The sequence below is a fragment of the Propithecus coquereli genome, unplaced genomic scaffold, assembly GCF_000956105.1.
Source record: "Propithecus coquereli isolate 6110/MARCELLA unplaced genomic scaffold, Pcoq_1.0 Scaffold3, whole genome shotgun sequence".
Taxonomy (NCBI): domain Eukaryota; kingdom Metazoa; phylum Chordata; class Mammalia; order Primates; family Indriidae; genus Propithecus; species Propithecus coquereli.
Window position 1 is genome coordinate 4989053 of NW_012148618.1, and position 27853 is coordinate 5016905.

Here is a 27853-nt window from a genome sequence, read left to right on the forward strand (position 1 = left end):
TTCACACATGCAATTGATACCCTCTTGGCTTTAGAGATAATTTCCTACAAGGGAAGAATGGCTTGGAACACTGCACGGCTTTCAACAGAATCCGTTTCTCATGGTAATTGGTGAAAACAATTCATAGAGCTGTTCTGGCAGCATTTTTAGGCTGGGGGGATTACAATCCAAGCAGGCAGTTCTGTTCCTTTTCTCATTTAAGTCCCAGCCACAGTTGGGTAACCCAAAGCTTCCAATGCAAATCCACTTTGATCCAAACCATAGCAACAATTCTGAAATGACGTAGAAACCCTTTCTAAACGGCACACAGGGTATGGATCAGTTTCTCCTCACTCCTTCTCTCTTTACATACTAATACAAAGGGGATCCGAGCGCTCTAGCTCGTTCCACTTAATTTTTGTGCAAAGACCTTGGGTATTCATCACAGCAACCCAAATAACCGATGGGGCTTAGGGATTTGTTGGGCAAAGAGCAAAGCTAGTAGGAGGTCACCTATGTAGGAACTAAGTTTCAGTCTCAAGTTGTCTCTGGTAAAACTCTTTGCTGGCATTTAACTTTTTCCTGAAAATACTAATAGTATCAAAAGGAGGTTCATGGATGGGGTTAGAAGGCCAGACAGAGTAAAAACTGCCAGGTAGAGAAAGGGAAGGCGCTAACGTACCTGACAAACTGGCTGAACAAGGCTGTCGTGTTCCGGATGATCCGAGCAGCCTGGGACTCCTCCCGCTGGCATCTCTGCAGTGTTAAGCCATCATCCATGTGGCCTTCCTGATGGAGTATGACCTACCCACAGGGGAAGGGACAGCAGGTCCAGGTTACGTACCACTCCACAGCTGGCAGTCAGCATTTCCTGCAGTATTTCCCTCATCTCTCTCACTCCTCTCTCCAACCAAGCCCCCCTGGGGCCATTTTGAAAGTTGACATTAACAGAGTTATTTCACTCAGTTGCCCTATTACTGCCAGATGAGCCATTCCTGAGACATGGAGCTTAGATGAAAATGAAATTTTATGTGCTACCGTGGTATGAGTCACGATAAATTCCTTGGGCCTAGATGGCCAATTTCAAAGGGTGAAAACATACTTTCTAATAGATTTTTCTCTTAAAATGAACATGGAACCTTATCCTTGGAGATGGGAAAAGTGACTTTGTTCAGAACCTTTTCCTCCAGAGATAAATTGGAGAAGACGACAGATAATTTACAGCAAAACTCTCCACTGGGATCAGGCTTGGGTTTCTCTGCTGCAGGACAGCTACACTGGGGAGTTAACTGTAGGACTGAGGACAGCAGCGTGAGGTGATAGAGAAGCAACCATGGAGGCAAGAGCAGACCTTTGTTCTAATCCTGCTATGCCACTTACCAGCTGTGTGACCTTGGGCAAGTTACTTAACCCTTCTTTGCTTTTGATTTCACTATCTGCAAATAGACTTATCTTACAGAGTGGTTTGGAGGATTAGATGATTTACAGGTAAATCATTTGGCATGGTTCCTAGAATACAATAGGTGCTCAGTGAACGCTTATTATAAGGGGCAGTATAGTACTGATCTTAGATCAGTTATCTGAAGCTAAGCATACTTATTGACCACTAAGGATATCATGATACGATTTTGGAGTAGGTCTAGCAGCTTTTGGTGTGGAGGTCAGTAGCTTTTTCCTGTAAAAGGATCAAGTATGTGATGATGTTAAGTGAGATGGTTTGACCCTGGTTCAAGTCAGGGTCAGATCTTGATTCAAGTTCTCTGGCATGCTTTCCTTTTGACGGGGGAATAAGTGAATAGAGACAATTTATAGGTCCTAGAAGTCAGTTCGATGTAAATGAAAGGTGTGGCTCCAAAAAATGTCTTTAGAATAAAGATTTTCGGTTCTTTCTCATTTTGATCATAAAGAAACAACTTGTTTTCCTTTCCATGTAAAAAATCTCTTGCTTATTTTTTCTTTTGAAGGCATTTCCAGATAGAATGAATTCACATAGGAAGGAGAATAAAGGCTTGCAAAAACTTATGTTCATTTTTGAAAAAAGACTTTACATCCCACCTATATAGTGCAGTGTAAGCTTAGCGAAGGATGCCCTTATCATGGGATTCACTGACTGCTATAAAATATTACTTTGTCAGATCCTCCTGGTTGACAGTGTTGCATTTGGATTTAGCAGTACATTGCCACTGTGTTTACTTTAGCCTCAGTTTCAGATTTCTGGTCCCTAAAGACCAAAATCCACAAGTTTTGCTTGTTCAGATAACACATTCGAACTGGCCAGCCAAACAAGAAAGCAATGAAAACCGGGTGCCATGCAACTGTTAGAATGTTGTTATCACGAGCCCTGCTGATCTCAGCAGCTCAGTTCCCAAAGTCTTTTCTCTCTCCCAGGAATCCCACATCCAAGAACAGAGAGGAGCAGCCCACAGTGGGGATGGGAAAGAGGCAGCTTCCTGTACAGTGGGTACTATCCAGGTTTTCACTGTGTGTGTTCGCCACTGTTTTTTCTAAATTACTGTTCTATTCATTTCATAAAATGCTTAACACAGATTTGGACATCCTTTGTGTTTTCAGAGAGAGAGAACTTAACCTGCTCCTTATGAAATGAAGCAGTGTAGGCCTGTCAAGGGCTGAACATTATGACACCATTTAGAGAGAGTTTTCGAAAGCACCTCCCCAAATTCACATGCATGGTCTAACAGTTAAATGGATCCATAGGCTATGGTCCTGGACGAGAAAGGCAGGGACAGGCACAATAAATCAACAATGCAAATTGGAATCTTTCCACATTGACAGAGCCCTTGGGATGTGTCCCTTCCCACCCAGAGTCACAGTCAAGATCCACAAATTCCACTTTCTTTAAATGTTATCATTGCCTTAGTAGGTTTGAGAAACTGTAGAGACTCTACATGATATTACTGTACTCTACAGAAGATTTAGTTTTCTTCTGGTGGAGGATGGGTTTTTGGCATTTAATTTCAATTTGCCCTATTCCCAGGGTGTAGCCCTCACTCCTCAGGTGCAGCCCTTCTGGGATTCAACTGAAAACCTACTGTATTTTCTAGGGGGACTTTGAAACCCTGAACCTCAACTTATGTGTCCCTAGTGCTGTCATGGCGTCAACGTTGCTGCTTTGCTCTTCTCTGTCATAGCTGCAGCTTTCTGTTCGCTGCCTTGGCTTCACATTCTGTCTATGGGCAGCTTAGGATGCCAGAGGAAACTGCATGTGGAAGTTCAGGCTCACGTTTCTATAGTTCCCCCAACTCTGGACTCTTGGCCCCTCAAGTCCCAGAAACCTTGGCTGACCCTATGTCTATTCTGTCTTTCCAGCACAGTGGAGCTAACAAAAGACCCCCCCGCCCCCGCCCTAGCTCTGCAAATCAGCAAATGTGCTGAAGGGAAGAACAGAGATGAAGGCAGGCTCACCTTAGTGCACTGACATTCTACGTGTGATCTTTAGCACTCATGTCCTGGGGGCTTGGTTGTTGAAATCTTAAAATGGTTTGTTTTGTTGTTTTTTGTTTTGTGTTTTATCCAGCCTTAGCAGTTGTTTTCAGAGGAAGGGATGGGCTCATACAAGCTAGTCCATATGACCTCTTATTCTATTTTCTATCCTCTCTTCATCATTTCATTTTCCCTTTTCTAGATATTTTCCTAGTATGTTTTGCTTTACGCAAAACTCAGCTATCGTCCTATGTTTGTTCCCAATATTCTTTCTTAAATAACCAATATTCTGGGAAACTTTTCATCATTACCACATTAGGATGATATATCTTAACTACAGTGTATGTTGCCTCCTAGAACATTATCCTGGGACCCCCTAACTATCCAAACCTGTATTTTGTAAGGGTTTTTCAAGAAAAAAAGCATCACACCCTTGGCATCCATTCTCTGGTTCCTATCAAAAGAAACATTACTATGGCAATTCATTTTCTGGTAAAAAGATGCTGCATGTATTCAAGCTGGTTTCCCACTGTAGCAGGCTGCGATGCACCACTAAGATCTGAATACATTCTCTGTGGATATGGCATCATTCCACGACATTTCTTTCTGCACGTCAGTTCCTGTGGGTTTGTTATTATGCAATTGGCATTTTCTCTGTAGAGAATAGAAATTTAAGTCTCTATATTATGAAAACTGCACAATAACTCAATTATCCATTTAAATGAAGGGAGCAATGATGTGGATAATCCCAAGACAGCAAACCACCAAAAGTCATTTACAGCAGGTTTTAGAATGCGTTAAACAAATGCCACCTCCTCTTCACAGATTTGCTATATATTCAACTGGTTTTTTTTTTTCTCCATTGAATATAGGGCCACAGTAACCAAATTAGGCTGACGTAATAGAGGAACTGTGTACAATCTTTCACAGAATAACTCTTCGGAATAGTAAGAAATAATATATAATCATGTTCACCTGATTCTCAGAGTCACTTCTACTGACTACTTGCTTCCAACTCAGTGTAAAACAATTATAGCCAGACCTTCTGAGGTCTCACCTTTCTTTTCAGAGGTCCCAGCCGGGGTGTCTTGGCATCTTGTGCTTTGTACGTCACCCACAGACCACTGGCTACATGCTGGACAAAGCAGACGGAATCTCCATACTTGATCTCTGGAAGGCCCATGCCTTCTATATCTCTCTTATGACTGGAATCCAATTTCTCCTTGATTTCCTAATTCACATATACACAAAAGAAAGAAGCATAGGCATGTCTGATTAAATAGTAACTCAATACATAAAACAAATCCTTTTGCAGCATTTGTAAGCCAGGGAGCCAATTACCAAAATAATCATGATGTGCCTATCCAAGCCAGGATTTCAGAAAGGCTTGCTTCCCTCACCTGTTGTTAATTGTGAAGTCAATGACTTTCAAGTTTTAGCTAATTTGGTGATTATTAACATCCATGGGAAAAGGAGGCAGCTTGTAGGTTCTGTCTTCCATTCTGATTTTATATAAGTCTGCACTGTATTTTCTACTTTCCTCATCCTGATATAGAAACCTTAATAAGTAACCCTTTACTGGCCAATTAACTTATTTTCAGCAAGTGATATCCTCCATAATTTTAATGGTTATCCTACATAACTTCCCTAACTCAGGGGCTTTAAAAATATCTATTAACATAACATAAATATCTTTTACAAAACTTTGCAGAGAAAGGATACTCTTTGAGCAGGTAGGGGGTGCTACTGTGCCTTAAATTAATGTGATAATGTCCATAGTATTAATAGTTTCTTGGGGCCTCCCGGGTTGGTGTCTTGCAGTCAAGGGATTTCATTCTTCAATTGTCACCATTTCACTACCTATTCTCCAGTATGGAAAAGGGACTTCCTGTGCATCAGGTAACAACTCAGTGACAACCTGAAGTGCCTGTCACAAGAGTGTGTCATGAAGTAGACCCCTGATGCATGGCAACTTTTCTCCTCCTTATCAATCAGAGTCTCTGTGGCTCTATTCTGAATGGTTCTACTCTACTTTCATTTCTTTTCTACATCTTGCGTTAAATCGCTCATTTGTAAAAGCCATTAACTAGGCAGCATTTTGGACTTTTTACAGGATAAAAAATGTAGCATGCTATTCCCTCTGCTTGCAACATGCCTCTCTTTCTTAATGACAGAACAACAGCAGCACATGTATTGAGCCCTTACCATGCTCAACAGTGATCTAAGTTCTTTCCATGTATTAACTCTTCATAACAGCCGCTTATGTAGCTAGCTACAAATATTGTCCCAGTTCTACAGATGACAAAATGAAGGAAGTAATTTGCCCAAGATCATTCAAGTAATGCCAGGATTTAAACCAGGAAGTCCAGCTACAGAGTCTGTGCTCTTCCTCACTACTCTAAACTCCTACTCACCCTTCAAAACCCTGCTGAGATGTCATTTTCTCTGTGAAAGCAAAGTTGGTCTCTCCTGTTGTATAGCACAATCTCATTCCCCTATTGAGCACTTAGCGCGTCATAATGTAAATGTGTTTGTTTATATGACACCTTCTTTTTATCAGGCTATGAAAAAAATCAAGGACACAGGCCAAATTTCAATTTATTTTGGATTCCTAATACAGAGAATTTAGCACCTATCAGTTACTTAATGAACATATATGAAAGGAATAAATATATATAGCTCAGTAATTTTTTTCTTTCATGTGTGTTTATTTTTCATTTAAGTTCTTTTTTTTTAAATCTTCATAAAAGCAAAATCAGTTATTTTGCATATACTTAAAGGATCATTTTGAGCAGTACTAATACTTCATAAGAAAATTTTTTCATCTTAAATATGTATGTTAAAACATTAGGTAGATCATTAAATATGACTTATTTCTCAAACATTTCAGAAAAACATTTCTAATTTTATAACAAACTAATGGAAAAATAGAATTTGATATATTAGGATTTACTTTACAGGCAATTGGTCAAGAAGGTATTTATTCTACAAAACAATGGACACTTGATTTTCATCTCAGAAATAACTGCAGCTCTTTAGACACTCACACCAGAAACAGGACTTAAAAGATGCCAAAATGTTCATCTCTAGCCTGTTCTCTAACCATAGCTAAAGCAGTGAAATAAAAAAAAAAAAACAAAAACCACACACACTACTGTGGCTAAAGATGAATAATTACATCAATCTCTATTAGTGTCTGGTTAAAATAATACATATTCTCAAACTATCAATAAGGTTACTTCATTTATTTTTTCACTTTTCATTTATTTAAATGTGGGTTTGTGAAAAGAAAAACACTAGGATCTGTTTTTCTAGAGTCATTGAAATAAACAGATCATCGTTTCTGTGGAATGGGGTGTCTCCCTGTGTCTGCCTTTACAAAACAGACCCATCTTTCAAACTTCTAGGGTAGGCACTGCAGTGGCCACTTCTAATTTAAAAGAACAGCAGCAGCAGGAACAACAACTAAGAGACAAAATCAACAGTACAAACAACCCAACCCTAAACAACGACGACAGATCAGTAAGGAAGTGCAAGAGGTCAAGGACAGAGAAGCTTGATGCGGTGGACAGCAGGTTAGCGATTTCCTTTTGACTTGAGCATGAACTAATGTTCCTTACTGTTTTTACTTGGATATGGCCCCAGATGCAGTCACCCTACTGCTAGAAATGGAACTTTCTTAAATAGGGCTAATTCAATCACACCTTTCCCATAATTCCCAAGTTCTATGTAGAATTCAATTCTCATTTCTAAAGTTCTTACATACTATAATATATACTTTAACCAAATTGGACTATGAGCACTTACCTAGATAGACCAAATGCTCCCTTTCTCTGGGCCTTTACTGACAATACAATTCATGCTTGGCATTCCCCTATACCTCATCTCTGCATCTTTACATCCATATTATTTATATTTTAAAATTTTCAGTATGTTGTGATGTTTTGACATCTTAAAAACCTTTCTGGCTGGGGAGAGACTGCCCTTGTGGGGCTGGCCACTTCTCAGACAGCAAATGGCTCAGCTGCATGTCTTTGATATGCAAACTAACCAATCCAGAGCCAGGCCTCCACTATCTGGCCTGTACCCCAGGAAGCAATCAATATTCTTCTGCTTTAATCATCTCAGGGCCAGGTACCAGGTAGCTAGGGACCTCCTCAACAGCTTAGAGCCCACTGAAATTATTGAAACCAGGGAATCCTAAACTGTTTATCCAGTCTGCCTCGCCTTGACCATGGAAACCCCAATAAACGTGGTAGCCTAGGCCTTCCCCTCGCTCCTGCCCAATGCTGTTGCTTTCCCATGTGGCCCTGTGTGGCCAGCATACCTCCTGCTGCTAGGACCTGTGAGTATAATAAACTGTTTTCCTGAGCCTCTCTTGTGTCTCCTCACGTGACAGCGCCTGGCTGACCAACAGATAAAAGAACACAGCACATCTCATCCATCAAGCTGTCTCCACATCCAAAGCTGGAGAACGCCTGTGCATCTTCTCTGCTCTCATAGTCTTGCTGACCTTACAGGGACTGCCCTTCCCAGGGCTAGTCAATTCCTAAAAATAGTAAAGGACTCACCCCTGAAAGCACATCTTTTACATGGAAACCAACCCAGATCCCATTAAGCCAACCACCTCCTTTATAGAGCTTCTACCTTCCAGGCTACCATTCCCTGCCCTAATCACCCAGGCCCAGGTATCAGACAACTAGTAGCAACTCTATGTTTAACTAGCCAACCTTAAAGCTGCTTATCCTGCTTAACCCATTTCTTTCCATGGAAGCCACAAAAAGGCTCTTGTCCACGTTTTTTCCTCTCTCTGCCTCCTGACTGATCCTAGTGTTTCCCCATGTGGCCCTGCATTGTGTGTTGTGCCACTTACTCTGGGGAAATGTAACAAACTATCTTTCGATGCCAATCATTTGTCATATGTGAATAATAAAACCTACATTTTAAAACATGTATGAAATTGTTACTGGTATACTAGCTGCCCCCTGCCAGATTGAAAACTACAGAAGTGCAAAACTGGCATTCATTTGTCTTTTGTATTCCACATGGTGCTCTGCTTAAACTGGGTTACAAACAATTTTGTTTCTGTTTTATCATTCTGCAAGCATTCAATTTGTATCTCTGTTTATCTGCATCACCCTTGCTTATGTTAGATGACGAGCTGATCCCAAGAAGGAATAGGTTCCTTGGCCTAATGTGTATTGAAGCTGCCTGCCTCCGCTGACAGCTCATTAAGGAAATGCTGGGGACCACATCATAATGGTCATGATAGTATTTGGCTTAGATGATCAAGTTGCTGCTCTCCATATTTATTTAAGATGTCTAGGAGGACAAAGATGGGAACTAGAACTAGCAGTTCCCAGTGCCTAGTCTGAACCAGGTATAATACTAAGTCCTTTACAACGACAACATCAAGTGAATTTACCAAGAACCTACAAAGTGACAGGTATTATACACAACATTTTGCAAACATTTTCTCTAAACCTTTTAATGGCCCTACTGTTTTTATTATCCTATTTTACAGATGAAAAAACTGAAGCTTGCAGAATGAACTTGTTTAAAGCCACATAGCTAGTAAGTAATAGGACAGAATTCAAAAGCAGGTATAATTCCAAGCCCATTTTTCATTTGAACAGAATTATTTGAGTGGTTATTATTACCATTAGCACAGTTAAGTAATTAATTGTATACACACTTTACTTGTTTAAAGGCTATTATAAAGAAAATGTTGAAAACGTATACTACTACTTTATTAAAAAAAATGGCTTTGTGTTCATACAAACTTTAAGAGTTATACTTACAAATCAATAATCGCAACAAGGTGATATGGTCTATATTCAAAGTACAATTGGAGTTTGGAAGAGGGAGTAATTTTGCCAGGGGAGTTAGAGTGGGTTTATGCAAGATTTATACCGGATGTGAGCCCAGCCTGGGGAGAAAGGCGAGAAGGGGAATCTGGAGGGAAAGGCATTCTAGAAGATGGGCACAGCATGGCAAGGAGAAGGGTGAAATCCAGAAAGGGACAAGAGCAAAGACTGAAAAACTCTGAATTCTATCTTATAGATTTGTGTTTGTCAAACTCATAATGTTAATAGACTTCCTATGGGAAAAGTCGACTTTGGACAAATATATTTTCTTCTCAGAGTCTAAGGGATATTACGATAGCATAAGCTCTTACTAGTCCTATGGTAAAAAGCAAACAACAATATCAACCAAAAAAACAAAAAATCAAAACCACCTATTGAACTCTGCTTAATGCAGCATTTTGTTTATTTTTTCCTGTAGAATCGTTATTTAGAATATCTCTTGGAAAAAGCTAGCGTAGGTGATGGAAAGCCACTGAGACACAAGGGTTGCATCTTAGAATAACCATTCCAGCATCAGTGTGAATGATGATGTGAAAAAGAAACACGGCCAAAGATGGCTGAGTTGTAAGTTATGGCATTAGTATCCAGGGTGATACGTGGAATGGAGTAGATCCTAATTCATGCTTTTTAATTTAAAGTGAATTTGTTGTTAGTTAATGCAATTAAACCACCTGTCCGCACAGAAGACAACTGAGACTGTAAGCACCCAAAAATGTTTCAGAGGGAAAGTAGATCAGGGAAAATGGGCCTCATTCATGAATGCTGGGGTGAGCCTTCAAGAAAGTCCTGGTTAGCCCACTCTTTCCTAGGTGGCTCTGGAGAAACCTTGAGGAATTACACTTGGATTCATTTCCACATCAATATAGTTGCCTTCTGAATTTCCCATCTAAAATTTGAGGCCTTAGTATTGCTTTAAAAAAAAAAAAATCACACACTGTAAGACACTGCTAACAGCCTGGCTGTCTGCAAAGCCTCAGCTGGGTGGGAAGACAGGGAAGACCTTGCGCTGTCTACCGCGTGCTGGGGGAGCAGATTCACTTGCCTCACTGGGGCAGGCACATTTCCTGAGCAGAAGTCACCATGCTGGGCTCTTGTCTCCATATTTCTCATTTAATTGCTGTATCATCCCCTTGAGAGAGGCAGCACCTCTCCCATTTTATGGATAAGGAACCAGCTTCTCAGGTCACCTTCCTGGTCTCATTTAATCCTCACAACAATCCTTCAAGACACTTCTGTATCCCTATTGCTGCAAAAAGGTTCAATAGCACATGGCAGAGCCAGGGTTCGAGCCCAGGTTTCTTTGACTTCGAACCCCATGGTGTTCCTTGACTGCCTCTCTATTTGGTTCACTTTGAACAATAAAGACCAGGGAAAGCACACCAATTTAAATTTTTAAAATCCTCTGTAGGTTTTATTTAAAACGAAGCTATAGTAGGTGGTAGTGGTGTTTTCTTTAGATATTTGAATCTTAATGTCCATATTTTTTCCTCTCCACTTTCCTCCTTTGTTCAATACCCTCCCTTTCCCCAATCTGTAACTAGGTGAAGGAAACAGACGCTTCAGCACCGGTGTTTCACAGAATGACACGCTATGAACCAGCTGCCGCCTTGTTTAGTGTTACCAAGGCTCTGAGGTTAAAGGGCATGTGAAAGGCAGATAGGAAAGTCATACTTGGCCAAGAACACCACACTTAGCATGCAGTAGATATTTCATGAATGTTCACTAAAATGAATTTAATGATTTTATATATTAAGCAAAAATGTCCTCTAATTGGGGACAATGACAGCTCTATGCCCTCACACAGTGAAACAGGCAAAATTTGAGATTCTATCTCAATCATTCAAGACTTATGGTATGATCTTTTAAACTGGCTTTTTAAAGCCCTTTTAAGGTGGCTACAAAATAAATGGCTACATGTAACCAGGCCTGTTTTAACATTATTAATTCACCCTTCTCTGAAAGGAATTCAGTGCTGTAAACTGACACTGAGACGTGACATCTAAATAGACAGTATTACCATGCCAGAGTAAATAGTAAATCACATTATCTGACAATCCTTGGGGAATGGCCTTGCAATGTCAAGACCACGGAAAAATGATGTGAAATCAAGTTCACAGAAATTTGACTTAGATGTTCAAAAAAAATTAATCTCTCTCGTTGAATGTGTATACAGGGAAGGGATTACGACAGCAAAATGATTACACAACAATGGCAAGGACGTGTCTATGAAAAAGACAAAGGTTAAAATGAAAAGGCCTTAATTCTGCATTTCACTGTGTGACAATATTCACGTTTCCCTTCAGCGAGCCATGTCCAGACTTCCTACATGCTACATACTGTGTGAGATGCTGGGATACAAGGCAAAAGAGGGATGTATGGGTCTTGTCATCTAGGGGCTCCCGGTCGAGGAGTGACGGCTGTGACAAAAGCAGGAGTGAGTCATCCTCCCATGGGGGCTCTTGACACTTGCCTGGAAGTGGAAGGAGCTCTTAGTGGTGGTGTGTGGAGGGGGCAAGAGCAATCTAGCACAGGCTTGGTGGTGAGAAAAAAGTAACATGCTCAAAGACCAATACATAATTAGTATGCTGGAGCGCAAGGCAACCAAGCAAGTGGCAAGAGACATGATGGAAGGGCAGGGCAGGGTCAGATCTAAAAGGATCAGACTTCAAAGGAGGGGCAAATAGATTAAGAATTGTGTTACAGGTCTCACAGAGAGCAGACGGGAGTCAAGGCCAGATCTAGGCAACACTGAAGCCATGCCATGTCTCATAAGCACACCATGTCCCTCAGATTAGAGGGACAGGATTGTAATGCTGCATTTTCAAGGCAAAAATAGATCCCAGACCTCCAGTTTGATTTGGATCATCCTGCTGAGGTGGAGGGAGGGGGACCTTGGTCAAGACCACATTCTGCACATTATTCCACATGTTTCACGTAGCTTGCTCAAAGACCTCAGTGCGGGTCCATCCAAGGCAGGCCCGGGTCAATCACTGGAGCTGGTGCTGGGACTTGGTCACCTCTTAGCAAGGCTCAACCACACCCCTGTCTTATCATGCACATACAAGACACACAGGGGCACCTGCCGTCTCCTACATAAAGGCAGCCTGTTCAGGATGTTAACATGCACCTGCAGCTGCTCCATGGACCCCGGTTTAGTAGTCATAGCTGTCACAGGCTAATGCAACCTGACAGATAATACGGGGTGGGAAGCCCATCATTACCTAGTGACTCATGGCTCAGCAAATCCAGTGTCCTCCCAAAACACGTGACTGAAAACAAAATGATGCCTCTCCTAAGAATCTTTTTTTCTGTTTTTCCACTTCTCCCACATACAAAGAGGATCAGATGAACAGCCTGCTCAGCCTCCCCGCCGACCCCTGCCCAATGGCCCCAGTCACATAGGACAGAGCTTACTGTCTCCATGTCTCTTGTTCTTCTCACTGAGTGCTTCCAACTCCTGTGCCCCCATCATCCTGAAACATGGTCTCAGGCTGCTGTCTGTCTACTCTGTCAATAACACCTGCAGCAGGCAAGGACTAGCCAGACGACTCAACACCTTCACATTGTGGAAAAATAGAGTTCCAAACCTCTTTCTGCTAGGGGACATCACTATTGCCCAGGAAGAGGAAGCACGATAGAGAGTGTATTTAAGGAAGAGACCTGCACCCAGCAAGGTAAGAATACACTTACTAAACAAGGCACCTGGAGGTCTGGAGAAATGAAGGTATGTCCAGTGTTCTTCTCCCACAGGGGGACAGCGTCCGGCAATTGTGTGCTCCCTACATGGTCTTACTGTTCATGCAGCTTCACAGTCTAAGGTGTCAAATACTCTGCTCTCACGACGTCCCAAGGAAGCCCTAATTTCCAGTGGGAACACAGCCATACTGTGGCCTGTCAGGAAGCCTATGTCATTTCAATTTCAGTTTCTTTCACACTGAAATGACGGCAGCTGCTGACTATTACTGCACTGAGAGTTACTTAAATTCACTAACATAGCGACTCCAGTGAAATGTACCCACACTGCCAAGTGCACAGGACAATGTGACTCATGGGTGACTTTTACCTCCAGCCCTGCTATGTTGGCAGCCCCCATGATACCATGATGACTTTCCAGCCATACGCTGCCTGCCTCCCTGCACGTGGAAATGGAGGGACTTGGGGAGATCAGCAATGGGCCCTCTGACGGTAAAACGTGTTCAGAGGCCAGAAGTGGTGCCAAGTGGAAGGAGTGTTACAAGGCCTCTGTGGTGCTCTGAGCTTTTCTTGCTTCTCCCAGAGACCACGGCACAGCGCTAAGCCACGCTCCATGGGCTGAGCCAGGAAAGATGCGACGGAAGAGTCCCCTTGGAACAGGATCCTGCCAGCTGCCTGGAAGCTGCCTGATTCCTCCGCTGGCAGAGAAGCCTTTTCTGAAATGGTAAAGACCTCGAGGCCATTGTTCTGTCCTGGGGCAGCACATCCCGATTGGGCCAAGTAGAAAGGAGGCAGAGTGCTCAGATAAGAAAAGGGGCATGCTGGCATTCTTAGAAGACACTTGCTTGGTCACTAGCCATGGTGAGTCTTTTGTCATGTTCCACCTGCTCCCCCTGCTGTCACCCCCCACCCCATGTCCCGGTTGTCTCTTGAGGAAGAATGTGATCCTGCCTCTCTTTGTTCTTATGACTCTGCTGTTGCTTTGTTTCACTGATTCTTTTATCCTCTAAACACTTCCTGGAGGCCAAAATGTTTACTAAATAGATATAAATTTGAATTTCAAATCCCTCTTGTGTTGGGAGTCTAAAAAAAAAAAATGGTGGTAACATGCAGGAGATATGCTCAGAGAAGAAGAATGAAATCAAGGAGCCAACACCACTGGAAGAGAATCAGATGGAAGATTGACACTTGAAGGGAGTTTAGAAAGATACAGGTGGGAAACTCACGTATTTTAATATTTGAAATATAGGTGTAAAAAAAGCCCAATTCTGATGTAGGGCAATTTAGGGAGAAAAACTTATGCCAAAGAGTTTCTCTGCCTAAAAAGACCACAGAACCATAAAATGAAGGGGAAAAGAACTCTGAGCCCCTGCTTCAAGGAAGGGTGGTGCTGAAAGACTGTTTCCTTCAGATGCATTAGGAAGCAGAGACACCCTGTCTAAAATTTACCTAGTGCTACACAAACAGAATCATCAATAACCCCTTACTGAAATCGTGTTGAGAACACAAATCAAGATCTATTTCTGGAAAAGAGCAAAAAGGAATGAAAGTAGAGATGAAGCTCCCTAAGGAGAGGTTGAGCTTTCCTCTGAGGAAGTGCAGACTTCCTGGTAACTGTGCATCTGTCTGTGCAGAGCCTTTCTTATGCTTGGATGATCTTTCCAGAACAATCATAAAGTGGCAGACCATCAAACTGTCCATCAGAAGTTAGCTCAGCATGCAATTCTGACCATCCAATGAGACCCAGCTCTGAATTATGCAGAGTCAAAACCTGGCTGAACATTAAAGATGGACATTTGGAAAAAAAGTTGTCTATATACACATCAAATGGCAAAGCTATTCACTTGGGGTTGACCCACTACCATAGGATTCATTCTTAATGAAGGCTGGGGATGGACAGGAGAAAGCTAAAGATCTGGGGAGTAGAGAAAGCCAATGAAAAGGGTGGAGAGGGTACTTGTAACTTTATATAATACAAATAACTGCAAGATGGTTACATGTCCAGAATTAGGTCTTCTCTGCATCTTTCTGAAAGAAATCACCTTTGGATTTAAACAAATGTAGCTCTGAAACTTAAGTCTCCGTGTTACCACTGTTTTACAGGAGTGAAGACTATAACTTAGAAGTTATTAAAAATATCTTAGAATGTATTAAACAACAACAATATTTTATATTAGCTTCTGAGCAACAATGCCCATTCCTGTGATCCTTGTGTTTCCTAGGGTTTTCCACTCTTCTCCTACTCAAGACTTCAACCTTCATCCAAGGTACACGTACATATTCCTCCATGAACTCAATTCAAAAGATAAAAGAAGAGAGTGGTTTTTCTTTTCTTTCTTTTTGCTAGTAATGCGACCAGCTGTCACAAAAACTTCATTATACTCCCCAAGTGAAACCAAGAAGCTAGGTCAAGAAAGGGAATGCAGATCTGTTTACAAGTAAAAGGCTACATTTGAAAGGAGGGAGGTGACATAGCAAACCAAGGTGCAAAGAACACATAGCCATTTCTGTGGCTGGCTCTAGTAAACCAAACCAAGTTACCCGTGAATTTGAATTTCTAGTTAAGCTTTCGTGCTGCCTTGATCAATTAGCTGGTGTACATCATCGAGCTCTCATAGGTTTTCTTTAGTGTTGGTATTTTCCAGAGAATTCATTTTCTATAAGGTGTACGGTTGTTTGCCACAGGAGAAAGCTAGAAATGTTTAAAAAGCTACTTCCATGGGACACATAGGAATTTGATTAATCTTTCCTCTTATTTTGGGCAGATATGCTGAGCGTGTTTACCTTAGATCTAATTTCGGATTTTACTCTATTTCAGCCTACTTTCTTTTCCAGTTATAGTTCTATCTGGAGGTTTCCGAGCTTTCAGTTTTAGAACAGGGTCAAAGTCCACTTTACCACACTTTACCTTTGATGGCCGGAAAGAGAAGGCTGTGGACTTGGTGTCTGACTTCCCCCGGTCTTGCAGGAGTAGGCCTTGGTCCTCTGTCAAGGCCAGGTAATGGCCTGTGGTGAGATGCCGGAGTCGGAAAGCCTGGCCCCATCTGATGTTACTGCCACTCCAGCTGGGCAGACGAAACAGACAAAAGATTGCATTTATACAAAAATAAGTTCTTTTCAATATTCGTCTTGTGCCTTCTTACACATGCTAGCAGACTTGTGACCCTTCTAGTGGTCATCCTTAGGGGACAAAGCACCTGTCTTCTGGCTTGCTCTAGGATTTCACTTCTGCCTATAACCCTGTGCTGTCTCAGGCTCCTCTCAGGACCCCAATAAAGAGCATAATCTTGAGGACAGGTCAACAGTGTGATATAACTGGAAGTCCCAAGGTTCCACTTTTTCCTTCGCTCCACTGAAGTGTCTTGATGCAAGTAACCCCAAAACGGATAGGAAGCTTGTCTTTTAATGAAAACTTGTTTCTGGGAAAGCAAAGTCTTTCCAAATGTGCCATCTGAACTCAAATATTTTACTACCACAGAGCTCTATCTTTGAGAAATAGTAAAAACACCCGTGTAGCTCACACTTGCCACAGAGAGGCAGACAACTAACAAGCGTAATAAGTAAATACTGTGTTATGTCAGAAGGAGATAAATTCTATGGAAAAGAAAAGCAGGATGAGTAGATTGAGATAAGGAAGATCCTGTGTTGAATGCCAACCTTTTTGTGGCCCTTCATCAAAAGATTAGTGTTCAACAAAAGTTATGGTAGAAATTATTCACCGAATCATCTGTAACTCAAAGTTGATCTTTTAAGTTAGAATAAAATGTGTCAAATTTTAAAATCACTTTCCATGTTATCCAACTTTCTGGAGCACCAATGAATCCAAATTACATTGATAAAAGGCTTAAATTCTTCGTGTGTGGTCTCTGAAGAAATGAACAAACCATAACTAGAACTATATACACATACCACATACCTATTATATTTTGACTTTTTTTGACTTTTAAAAAGCCCATTAAGCAAGAAAGCCAGAATTAATATCCCAAGAATAGTATATTACCGTTAGATTTTAAACAGGGCTGGAAAGAGAATGCAAATGCCTCGAGACAGTTAATAACTGGGTACTCCTTGAAACCAATATTCTTTAAAACTGCGGTCTTCAGTTTCTCAGTAAAAAATGTGAATGCATGTGTGTGTGTGATGTGAGAGAAGTTCTAATATTTTCTTCTGCTTTCCAGTGAATTATCTTGAGGCTCCCCTTGGGGCATACACCCCTCATGAGAAAGATTTTTACGTTAATTACGTATTCAGGGAGAGACTAAGCAGAAAGCTGGAGGGAAAGCCAGAAAAGCAAAGCCAGAGGTCGACATTTAACCCTCCTCTCTCATCCCATGCAGTGTAGCTCTAGCCTAACTCGCAAACCCTCTCAGCCAAAAAAGGTCCTGTGCTTCACTGGGTCCCCCTTCAGTAATTTGAAGTTTAGCAACCACATGTGGTTACTGTAGCTTCTGGCTGGGAAGTCACCTGCTTCCCAGGTATTGTACCTTCTACCGAGGTGCAATATTGTCTCTGGAAAGTCCTGGTAATACTGTTTTCTTCACAGCCACATTTCCAGGGAAGTTTTAGTCTTCTTTACCCCATGCCATCAGAGACTACCTGTCTGTGTCACATAAAGCTAACTCCACTGGCACCAACAAGGCTACTGAGAAGAGAGAGAAGACTTATCTGGGTTCCAGAGAATCTGTTTAAGAAAACGAACGGGAGGAGAACTTTGATGGCTCTCTGCAGCCACGTCTAAGCTTGACATTTATAACTCAGCCACTGCAAGGGCAGCAGAGCTGACTAGCCTCAGAGTCAAAACAGCAATCTCAGAAATCCTGTGTGTGTGTGTCTCTCTGTGTGTGCTATTCTTTAAAAACAAAGTCACAGAAATTTCGGGACTTTGGACCAAAGCCTTTTGAGAGTTCGCCAGGTGATGAGGAACAAATGAAATGTTTAAGAGGATGGACTGTACTGGGGATAAAAAAAAAAAAAAAGTAATTTTGAAAACAGCCCCACCCCAGACCCTCCATTACCTTATCCGAAGGGGTTCCACTCTCCACAGAGACCTGGCTCGTGTCCCAGCTCCCCCAGCTTCATAGAATATTCTCCTGTGAGCAGAGTTGGAGATCAGCTCCTACGTGCATGACACGGATCAGCACCCGGTGAGGAACAGCTCCCTGCAGAGGCTGCTCAGCCCCTGCTGCTCATCTAAGCACTCCAAGTCAGCAGGATGCCAAGCAAGAGTGAAAGGGAGGTAGGGTTTTCCAGTGGCACTCTCAGGAGGGACAAAAGCTGCTAAAGGGGAGGGAGCAGTTCACCCCTATGGTAGACACTCATGGATCTCAGGTGTATGATGAAAAGGCAGGGACAAGACCATCTCCGTTTCTATATCAGGAGTCAAAATAGCCCAGTTACACACCATGACACAGAAGGCTCCAATTCTTTCAGGGTAAGCTCCTTGAAGTAGCAGTGTATCTTTTAAAAATGTACTTGTACTTTTAAAATACATATTCAATACCATGTTAACTCATTTTCATTGTTCTAGGATACTTAGAACAAAGCTTTATGTTCAGTTGTTGGAGTGTCTGTGATTTTATTACTATACCATTGCCTCCTTTTCTGAGTTCAAAAATCAGTTTTAATGTGTTTTTAGATACAATTTTTGTTTTGGAAAAATTTTAAGTTTATAAAAAAGTTACAAAGATAGTCCAGAAAGCTCCTGTATAGTCTCACTCAGTTTTCCCTCATGTTATCATCTTTTTTTTTTTTTTTTTTTTGAGACAAAGTCTCACTTTGTTGCCCAGGCTAGAGTGAGTGCCGTGGCGTCAGCCTAGCTCACAGCAACCTCAAACTCCTGGGCTCAAGCAATCCTTCTGCCTCAGAGTCCCGAGTAGCTGGGACTACAGGCATGCGCCACCATGCCCAGCTAATTTTTTCTGTATATTTTTAGTTGTTTGATTAATTTCTTTCTATTTTTTTAGTAGAGACGGGGTCTCACTCTTGCTCAGGCTGGTCTCGAACTCCTGAGCTCAAACAATCCACCCACCTCGGCCTCCTAGAGAGCTAGGATTACAGGCATGAGCCACCACGCCCGGCCAGTTTTCCCTCATGTTATCATCTTACATTACCGTGGTACATTTGTCAAAACTGAGAAACCAACATTGGTATGTCATTACTAGCTAAATTCAAGACTTTATTTGGATTTCATCTGAATTTTTCACTGAAGTGTTTTTCCTGTTCCAGGATCCAATCCAAGATACTACATTGCATTTAGCTGTCATGTCTCCTCTGTTTCCTCTGATCTGTTACAATTTCCCAGTCTTTCCTTGCTTCTCATTTTAACAGTTTTAAGGAGGACTGGTCAGGTATTTTGTGAAATGTCCCTCAATTTGGATTTGTCTGATGTTTTTTCTAGTAATTAGCAAAATCTCAGTTTTTTACAATGGGGATCAACCACCCTAGATCACAAGTTATATAGAATTAAACAAACTATCATAGTTTAGGAAATGTCCCAAGAAGAATGATCCTCAGATTGCCTGGTATATTGAATCCGGCCACTTTGAGAATCTTGTGACCATCAATCAAGACTGATAGTTTAACTGCATTTATATTCACTAATTTAAAATCTTACCTCCAACCATAGAGGATTTGTATATATTACAATTGCAGTGCTCAAGCCCCACAAGTATCTGGATCTAGACTTTGAATACAGTAGGTACTTTATAGAGGTGAAGAGGAAATGTGCATGTGCATCTAATTAAAATTACAAGTTGGTTCAAAATATGAGCTTGGAAGTCGGAAAGACCTGAGTTTGAATCTGTTAGCTGTGTGACCGTGGGCAAGGCCCTTCAACTCCCTGCGCCTCAGCTTCTTCATCTGTAAAATGGGTCTACTAAGAGTAGGTATATTACAAAATGGTTGTGAGAATTTAATGGGTTTTTTTTAAAGTAATCAGTGTGTACAATGGTGTTCAGAGATGTACAAACTACTATATATTGTAGATTTACCAAATATTGTTCAAATATAAATAAACATGCCTAGGAAAACACACTAATGGCACAGAAATAGTATGAAACATTACATTAACAGTGGTTACTTCTGGGAGGTGGGATTATAGAGGACATTTCTAAACCTTTTTCAAATGTACATGTTATCAGGAGATAATAAATATTAGGAAAAAAAAATCCTGCATACTTTAGAGTTCTGACAGCTCAGGTGTCTCTGTACCAGGTACTGCACTGATGACCTAGCCACTCAAGAAGATTTGCAGAGATTATCACCGATGCTTCTCCCCCTTCAGCAAGGGCTGGAAGGATCGCTCAGGTGGGGAGGGTGAAGCGGCTCACCTGAGGTCACAGGTGAAACAGCACTGGAGCTGGCACTAGAGGACTCTCTACCTCTGACATCTGAAGGATTCCTGATGGTTTGTTCTTCCCACCTGGGACATTTGGGCGGCCTGCTCCAATTAATCTCACAAGGTTACTGAGGTTGAAACAACTTGTTCTCGTTCTCTAAAACAATTCCAAGGAGAGGAGTGGGTGGCAAGCTGAGTCACTTTTGAAAGCTTGGCTGACAGCTTAGCCTTAGCTTCAATAGGTTAAGTAACTTATCCCAGGGTGTCTGACAAGCCAGAGGCAAGGATCAGAGCTCAGAGTGTTAGACTGTTGATCTTGGGTTTCCACACTGGGACAGTCAGCCTCGCTGCCTGCTCCCGGGCTTTAGAGGGACTTAAAATGACTTCCTCTGGAGAGTCAGGGCCAATACAATGGCACACTTGCACGCCTTAGTGGCCTCTGGGATCTCCTGACATGATCTTTATTTCCTATTCCTCCCCCAGATTTTGGTGTTCCTGGCCATCCTAGCCAATTCCAAGGATTTACCTGACAAGAGAAGACAGTGATGAGGCTTCTCACTCACCTCACCTAGACATCGAATAACACCAAGGCATCTTGCTTTGACTGAGAGACCAGTTGGTACAGAAATTCAGGTTCCTGTGTGCTGAATAGCTGCTCACTTGCCCCAGTCTCAACCCCTTCATGTTCCCTTACAAAGGAAAGGGATACACCTTCTGATTTTTATCAGTGAATTTCTTTTTTCCAAAACATGAATTAGCGCCTATGGATTCTTCAGCTGAGGGAAGGCCACCTTTGCTCGTATTTAAGTGATGGCATGCAAGTCTGCTTCAGTGCGCCCATTTGGGGAACTTCTCTCCATCTACCTCACTCTCCCCACCACCCCCTTCCACACACTTGCCCAGCCTTTCCTTTTAAGCAGGATTTTGCTGAAGAACTTGACAGGAATACCCACTAAATGACAAGCCTCTCCAAGTAGCATAGTTTCTGCCCCAGCTATTTTTAATTTGGGTCTAATTTTAACGACAGACATGTTGGGAGGCTGCACATAGCAAATGCTTCACTTTTTCCAAATTCCTACCCTTCAAAATAGAATGGGAATGGGAAGAATGAACTAGTGAAGTTCCGGTATATCCCATTCTTAGATGTAGATAACCCTGTAAGGCTCACAACACTTTAGTTCTTTATCCACCTGCTAACCTTCCCCTTGATGCAGAATAAAAGAGGCAATACATGGGCTAATGCATAGTTTCACTGTACAAAAAGAAAGAGAAAGAAAACTGCAACTGAATAGGATCACATGATAGGGTAGGGAATCCTTAGTTCTAAAGGAAATCAGGTCAACCTAACTTTTCTACTCAGAGATAACTGTCAACCACTGGATCAGTCCCAGGGAGGCAGTGAATGAATGAACCAGGGCACTTGACATATGGGTCTGTGCTTTATGTGTCCTAGACACTGTTTTGGGTCACATCTGGTTCTCATGAAGTGGTATTTAGAGGATGAGGAAAGTAGGAAGAAACTCAAACTGTGAGAAATATCTATTGCCAATGGATGATTTCTAAGGCATGTGATAATACATTCAAGCACACTACTTCTGGGGGTCTTTTAGTACATCAAATAAGGAACGAGCCCCGATGGAGAGTCAGAAGCTCTGGCTTCCAGACTCCTATCTGAAATCAGTCAGTGTTATGATCCTTGGCAAGAGCCTGACCTACATAATCTCTAAGTTGGGAAGACCTGTGAGCCCATATTTCTAATGAAGCAAAATAAATGCAGTGGACAATGCTCCTACAGGCATCACACAAAAGGAAAGGAAAGCATTACCAGGAGATCAGACTCGCTGCTGTCCCATATTCAGTCTAATTTGGACCTGAGGTTGGATTTTTTAAATATCAGCTTTCTATAAGTTATAGGGCCAAGCTTTTTATGCTCTGCTCCTTTGATGATCGACTACTAAAGGACTCTGTAGTATGAATTTAAGACTTGGATTAGTATCTTCCATCTCACGGTTTTGAATTTTTGAAAAGCATTCATGAAGGATCAACTACAGGACCAAAGAAAGTGTCACCCTCAGCAGCACCCTCCTGGTGCTGCCCTTGGTACCACCTCCTGCTAAATCCAGCTCTCACTGGATATCGACTTGTTTTTTCCAACACTATTTGGTAACAAGCAAAACCAAATCAACAAACTCCACCATATTTACTTAGTACAAAAAATGAGGAGAATAGAGATGATCTGCCTTTGAAGAGTCTGGTGAATAATTTGTGTAAGACACAGACTCACTAGAATGATTAGCCTGATTTCCATCAACAAAGTGGATGTTTCCATCTACGATTAATGCTACCACTAACTCCTTTGATGCTGGAGCAACCAAAGCAAATGAAGGGATCAGGGAGCACTACGGAATAGCTTGCCCAAGCAGCACAGGTGTACATAGCTCTTCCCGTGAGCAAGCTCCACTGTACTGCCATTCCTATTTTACAAACTGGAACCCACGGCTGGAGGAAGGTTTGTCAATTGACCAACATGTACGGAATTCATATGTGGCCAAATATAAATGCAAACTCTTTAGTGTGAGTCATCTGAGACTGGAGACAGCTAGAAGGATGAAGCTATCGACTTACCTGTGTTGGGAATCATTCTGATCTGTAGATGGTATCGTCAAACACTCATCATGACCATGGAAGAGACGTACTACGTGCCCACCAAGTAGGTATCCTACATGAGAATTATAATACATTCTACCATGAACCGACAGCAAATTTATTAAAGAGAACAACATGTTTAAAAATGGTAAATTCATGCAGGCTTGAGCCAGTTACAGAAAACACCAATAGAGATGCATTTGGTGAACGAGGGATTCCATGAATTCAGGCCTCAGGCAGAAAAGACAAAAAATTCAAAATAATTCTAACATTGAAAGTTAAATAGGGTTTCAGAGACAAGCAAGTCCAACATCAAAAAGGTGAAAATAGTGTATATATTGATATTAAAAACCAAAAGGAAAATTATATTGTTACTACTGTTAGGAACATAAGGATTTTCCAATTGCTTAGGATGTAAATGCATCCAATACCAAATTCCTAGATAAGTTTCTACAATCTCATTGTGTATGCTTTGTGGCAAAATCCTGATTAAATTGCAGCCATAGGAAAGAAAGGTGCTGGGCTCTGGGTAGCAAATTGTTTTTAAGAGTTGTCTAAGGAGAAGCTAGCTTTTGAATGCATTTAACAAACACAGATCAAATCTGGATGCTAGTCCTACAGCACAAGGGAGAAAGCAGAATTACTCTCCAGCATCCGAGTGAACAGGATAGATACTTTTATCAACAAGCACTTAGTTTTCAGAATAAGGAATACTCAATAGTCATGGAGTTCAGAGATGGGAAGAAAACTATAAACTTCAAGGATATGATGACCCATTAGTCTTCAAATAAATCCGAGCTTTAATTCAAAGAACATAGCAGCAGGAGAAGGGCTCCAGTCTGAACTTTACCTTGCACAAAGCAATGGGATTTATTATTCCTTTGAATTAAAAAATTCCCCAGGCTAGTCTATTCTCAGGAGACACATGAGCCTAGTATACTCAATGTCTGTATCAGATTTTTTTTAAAAAAATCACATAATTAGATCACTTTAGGGGCTGTCTTAAACTATTTTGGGTGCTAGATTAAAACAGTAAGAGTGAGAAGTCACGCCAGAGGAGAAATGCGTGTTATCAGTACATCTTGAACAATGACATTCTGACATTCCTTAGTTTGTTTTTTTTTTTTTTCCACCTAGGCAAGTTTTTCTTAAATTTCCCTCAAATATTCAGAAGTCTTCTTCCAATTTTCCTGTATCTTATTGTACTAACCTTTCCAATTATATCCTTTTTGAATTAAAATTATTCATAATATACTGCAGGGGAATTCTTAACAGCCAATTTATTTAGAAAATTAAAACCCTCCATGACCAAGCTCTTGATTAAACTATCTGCTCAGGATTGTAAGGCCAGCCCCACCCGGAGTCCCTCCTTTGCAGCTCTCAGGCTCCTTCAATCAGTTTCCTCCCTCAGAGAAAACTGCCAGTGCTGGTGCATCGCAACTTTTCTTAATCGAAATATACTGGAGCCACGGTCAGGAAAGAAATACCGTGATGGAGATCACTTACGTCCTTAAGGGCTGAAGTGGGTTTCTCACCAGTGGACACTGGAAGGACATTTTCTACAGAGCAGATAACTCAGTGATGAGCTATCCGGGCTGTATTACAACAAGGGCACTCAACACTTTTATGAGGACCTTTTTGACATGATTTTCAAACAGTCCTTAATTACTCTCCACAAACCCTCGGGGACAGGAAATCATTGTATTTCTATAGTGAAAATGAAAAATTTAGCATGGAGAAGATTGAGTCAAAATTTTCTGGGAAAAGATTTAAACCCGGAGTTTCTTTTTTCCTGATAGAAAGGGAATGATTGACAATAGACTTGGGTGGGTAATTTTGGCATAAAGGAGAGGGCTAAACACATCCTGCCCTTTTAAATCCTTCCACTTGCTGCCAAAAGAGTTAAGAATTTGTCCTTTTCTGATTATTCAGTTCGGCCTGATGCCTTCTGAAACTGGGGTATCACCTTGACAGCTCTCAGTTTTTCCTCTCTTTACACACATAAAAGCGCAGAAGGGCATTCCAGTTCGAAACTACTAGACTTAAATAGGGCTGAAGTCTGTGATATGAGTATTTTTAAAAATTCTGATCTTGCTATAAAGGTAATGCAATAACCCGTAGGTCACTGACATTTGATTATTCTGCTCAGCTGTGGTATTACCTATGGGCGAGGTAAGGCCAGTACATTATGTAACTTGAAAGATGCACTGACTTTGTTTGGTTTCGTGAAATAAAATACATTTGTCGAAGTTTGATGATCTTGTTTCCAAAGGAAAAATAAAATACTGATAAAATTTCACTTATTTTTAAATGGCATTCCATAAATACAAGTAAAAACAAATTGCCAAATATACTTTCATTATTGAGAAAGTCCTTACCCCATGTCAAGAGATGAATAGGGAGAAATATAAACAATGTCACCTTCTTGGCAAATAATCACTTCTAAAAGTAAAGTTGCTGAGATCTGTACACATACAACTAGTAACCATAAATAAAAACAAAAACTCAGTGAGCAAGGGAAGGTGAGTATCCAAGTCCTGAACACATGCAGTGTTAAAATAATAATGTACTGGACTCCAAAGGATTAAAAAATTATGTCAGGCATGCTCCTGTAACCAGAAGTCAGGAAAGAAAATAATCCACACTGAATTCAGAGAAATAAATTCAACTGAGCTGAAATCATGCTACCCGTGTACTAGACATTCAGGTGGAAGCTGGGAAGTAGCAGAAAATGTCAATATATACACCACAAGAGAAACTGGCAGGCTCAGGGCTGAATGCATATAAAAAAGCACACCTTCTTCGATGCTACTTCCTGAGCACGTAGGATGTACATTCCAGAGTGTTTGCATAAAGGAGGCATCCACTTGTATGTTACCGTTTGATATTGAGAGATGCTGCAGCAGAAACAGAAATGAGACATCCTTTAAATCACCAGTCCAGTCCTGACAGAAGCAGCTCACCTAGAATTTCAAGGATTAAATTAAACAGCCTTACTGTCATCTAGCCCTTTCTACATAGCCTGTGGGAGATTTCTCTACCCGATCTAGAAGCAGCTTCAAAGTGGGACACTGTATTCTGGGACGAGGAAATATCCAGTTACAGATATGGAAGACAAATGTTGACTTTATCCCCTCAGCTGGGTCCAATTCAATACCAAGTCATAAAACGTCTATTCTTTGTAGGATAAGTGAACTCACAAATGGAAAAAATTACGCAGCATTTGGCCTAGGCAAAGTAAAATCTGCCCACAGGGTTGGTTCTACGAGAAACTCCTCCGACATTTCTCTGGTCGGCAGGCATTCCCGTCCCCACCCAAGGGCTTGATGTTGGTGGTACCTGCCTATTACCCATCCCCAGCTGCGGAATCTTACCTGCATCTTTGAACCTCTGCAACACTCCGTGGGCTAAAACATTTTAAATTCTCTTTCTTTCTCCAGCATAAGCTTATTTTCCTGTATTCTCTTTCTGGCTTGTTCTTCACTGGACAAGAGCTAAACAATGTGATAAATTCAGAATAATGGGAGCTAATGTGTAAATAGGGCTTGGGGCACTTTGGCACAGTTTGCTGGACACAGGACCACAATAAAGGATAACTAACTGTTAAATCCTAGGCACTGTGATCATGTGGCAGGGGAGAGAACTTAATCACCTCTCAAGTACAGTTGACCCTTCATTTATTTCAGCATATTATGGCGGTACAAATGTTTAGGTTATGTATATTGCCCTTGCCTCACCTGAGTCAGAGCTTCAAGCATGTCCATCCCCCAGGCAGTGCGCATTGCACCCGTTAGGTGTGCATATACCCAACCCCTCCTTCCCCCCACCTCTGCCCGACACCCAGTGAATGTTATTACTATACGTGCACTTAAGTGCTGATCAGTTAATACCAATTTGATGGTGAGTACATGTTACAGTTGACCCTTGAAGAGCAAGGCTGGGAACTGCCTCGGTCCACTTATGTGGATTTTCTTCCGCCTCTGCCACCCCTGAGACTGCAAGACCAACCTGTCTTTCTCCCCCTCCTCAACCTACTTAACATGAAGATGATGAGGATGAAGGAAGACCTTTATAATGATCCCCTTTCACTTCATAAGTAGTAAATACATGATTATTTTTTCTTCCCTCCAATTTTCTTCATGTTTTCTTTTCTCTATCTTACTTTATTATAATAATAGAGTACATGATACATGTAGCATACAAAATATGTATTAATAGACTATTTATATTACTGGTAGGGTGGGACAGTAGCCTTTCAACAGTAGGCTATTAGTAGTTAAGTTTTGGGGGAGTTAAAAGTTACATGTGGATTTTTGACTGTGTAGGGGGTTGGTCCCCCCTCACCCCCACATTGTTCAAGGGTCAACTGTACACTGTGTGAAAGCATCTTATTGTACCCAGCCTGCTGTAGCTCAGTTCTCCTTGGCCATCTATTCCTAAAGGAAAAAACTGTGAAAATGAAGGACTCCTGTGATAGGAGGTACTTACAAGGTATCTTTCAGAGGACACACTGACGAGGATGAGATCGTCGCCAATTCGAACTTTCTCTCCCTCAGACCTCTGTTTGGAAGCAGGATGTATAGTCCACCAACAGGCTTCTCCTACACAAAGGCTCCTCAAGTTAGTCATTGCTTCACAGAAGCCAATGTCCCTGATCCTGTCCCTTGTCCTCCTTCCTCCTGATGACAACCCCTCGTGCACACACATGCACACACGTACACACACAGGCATACACTAGACCTCAATTTCTATCTTATCACTATTCCAGATAGCTCCACATCTGCTCTTGACTCTATCATTTTCATTTTCCCTTGTGACAGAAAGACAGGGTTTGGGAAAGATTATTAGAGGCCAGAAATTTTAGAAGCCTTTGTGTATTTTTAATGCTATA

The 27853-nt window shown here is 41.4% G+C and overlaps 1 protein-coding gene across 1 annotated transcript in view; it reads right to left on the reverse strand.

The window, feature by feature from the left end:
* RYR3 (ryanodine receptor 3) overlaps positions 1 to 27853 on the reverse strand; it is a 393465-nt gene that overhangs the window by 284887 nt on the left and 80725 nt on the right. Inside the window, exons 6-12 of the mRNA XM_012649115.1 lie at positions 27451 to 27563; positions 25760 to 25859; positions 22942 to 23035; positions 17996 to 18070; positions 15889 to 16045; positions 4478 to 4651; positions 662 to 783 (exon numbers count right to left, since the gene is read on the reverse strand). Coding sequence (XP_012504569.1) covers positions 662 to 783; positions 4478 to 4651; positions 15889 to 16045; positions 17996 to 18070; positions 22942 to 23035; positions 25760 to 25859; positions 27451 to 27563 — 835 coding nt within the window. The remainder of the gene's footprint in view (positions 1 to 661; positions 784 to 4477; positions 4652 to 15888; positions 16046 to 17995; positions 18071 to 22941; positions 23036 to 25759; positions 25860 to 27450; positions 27564 to 27853) is intronic.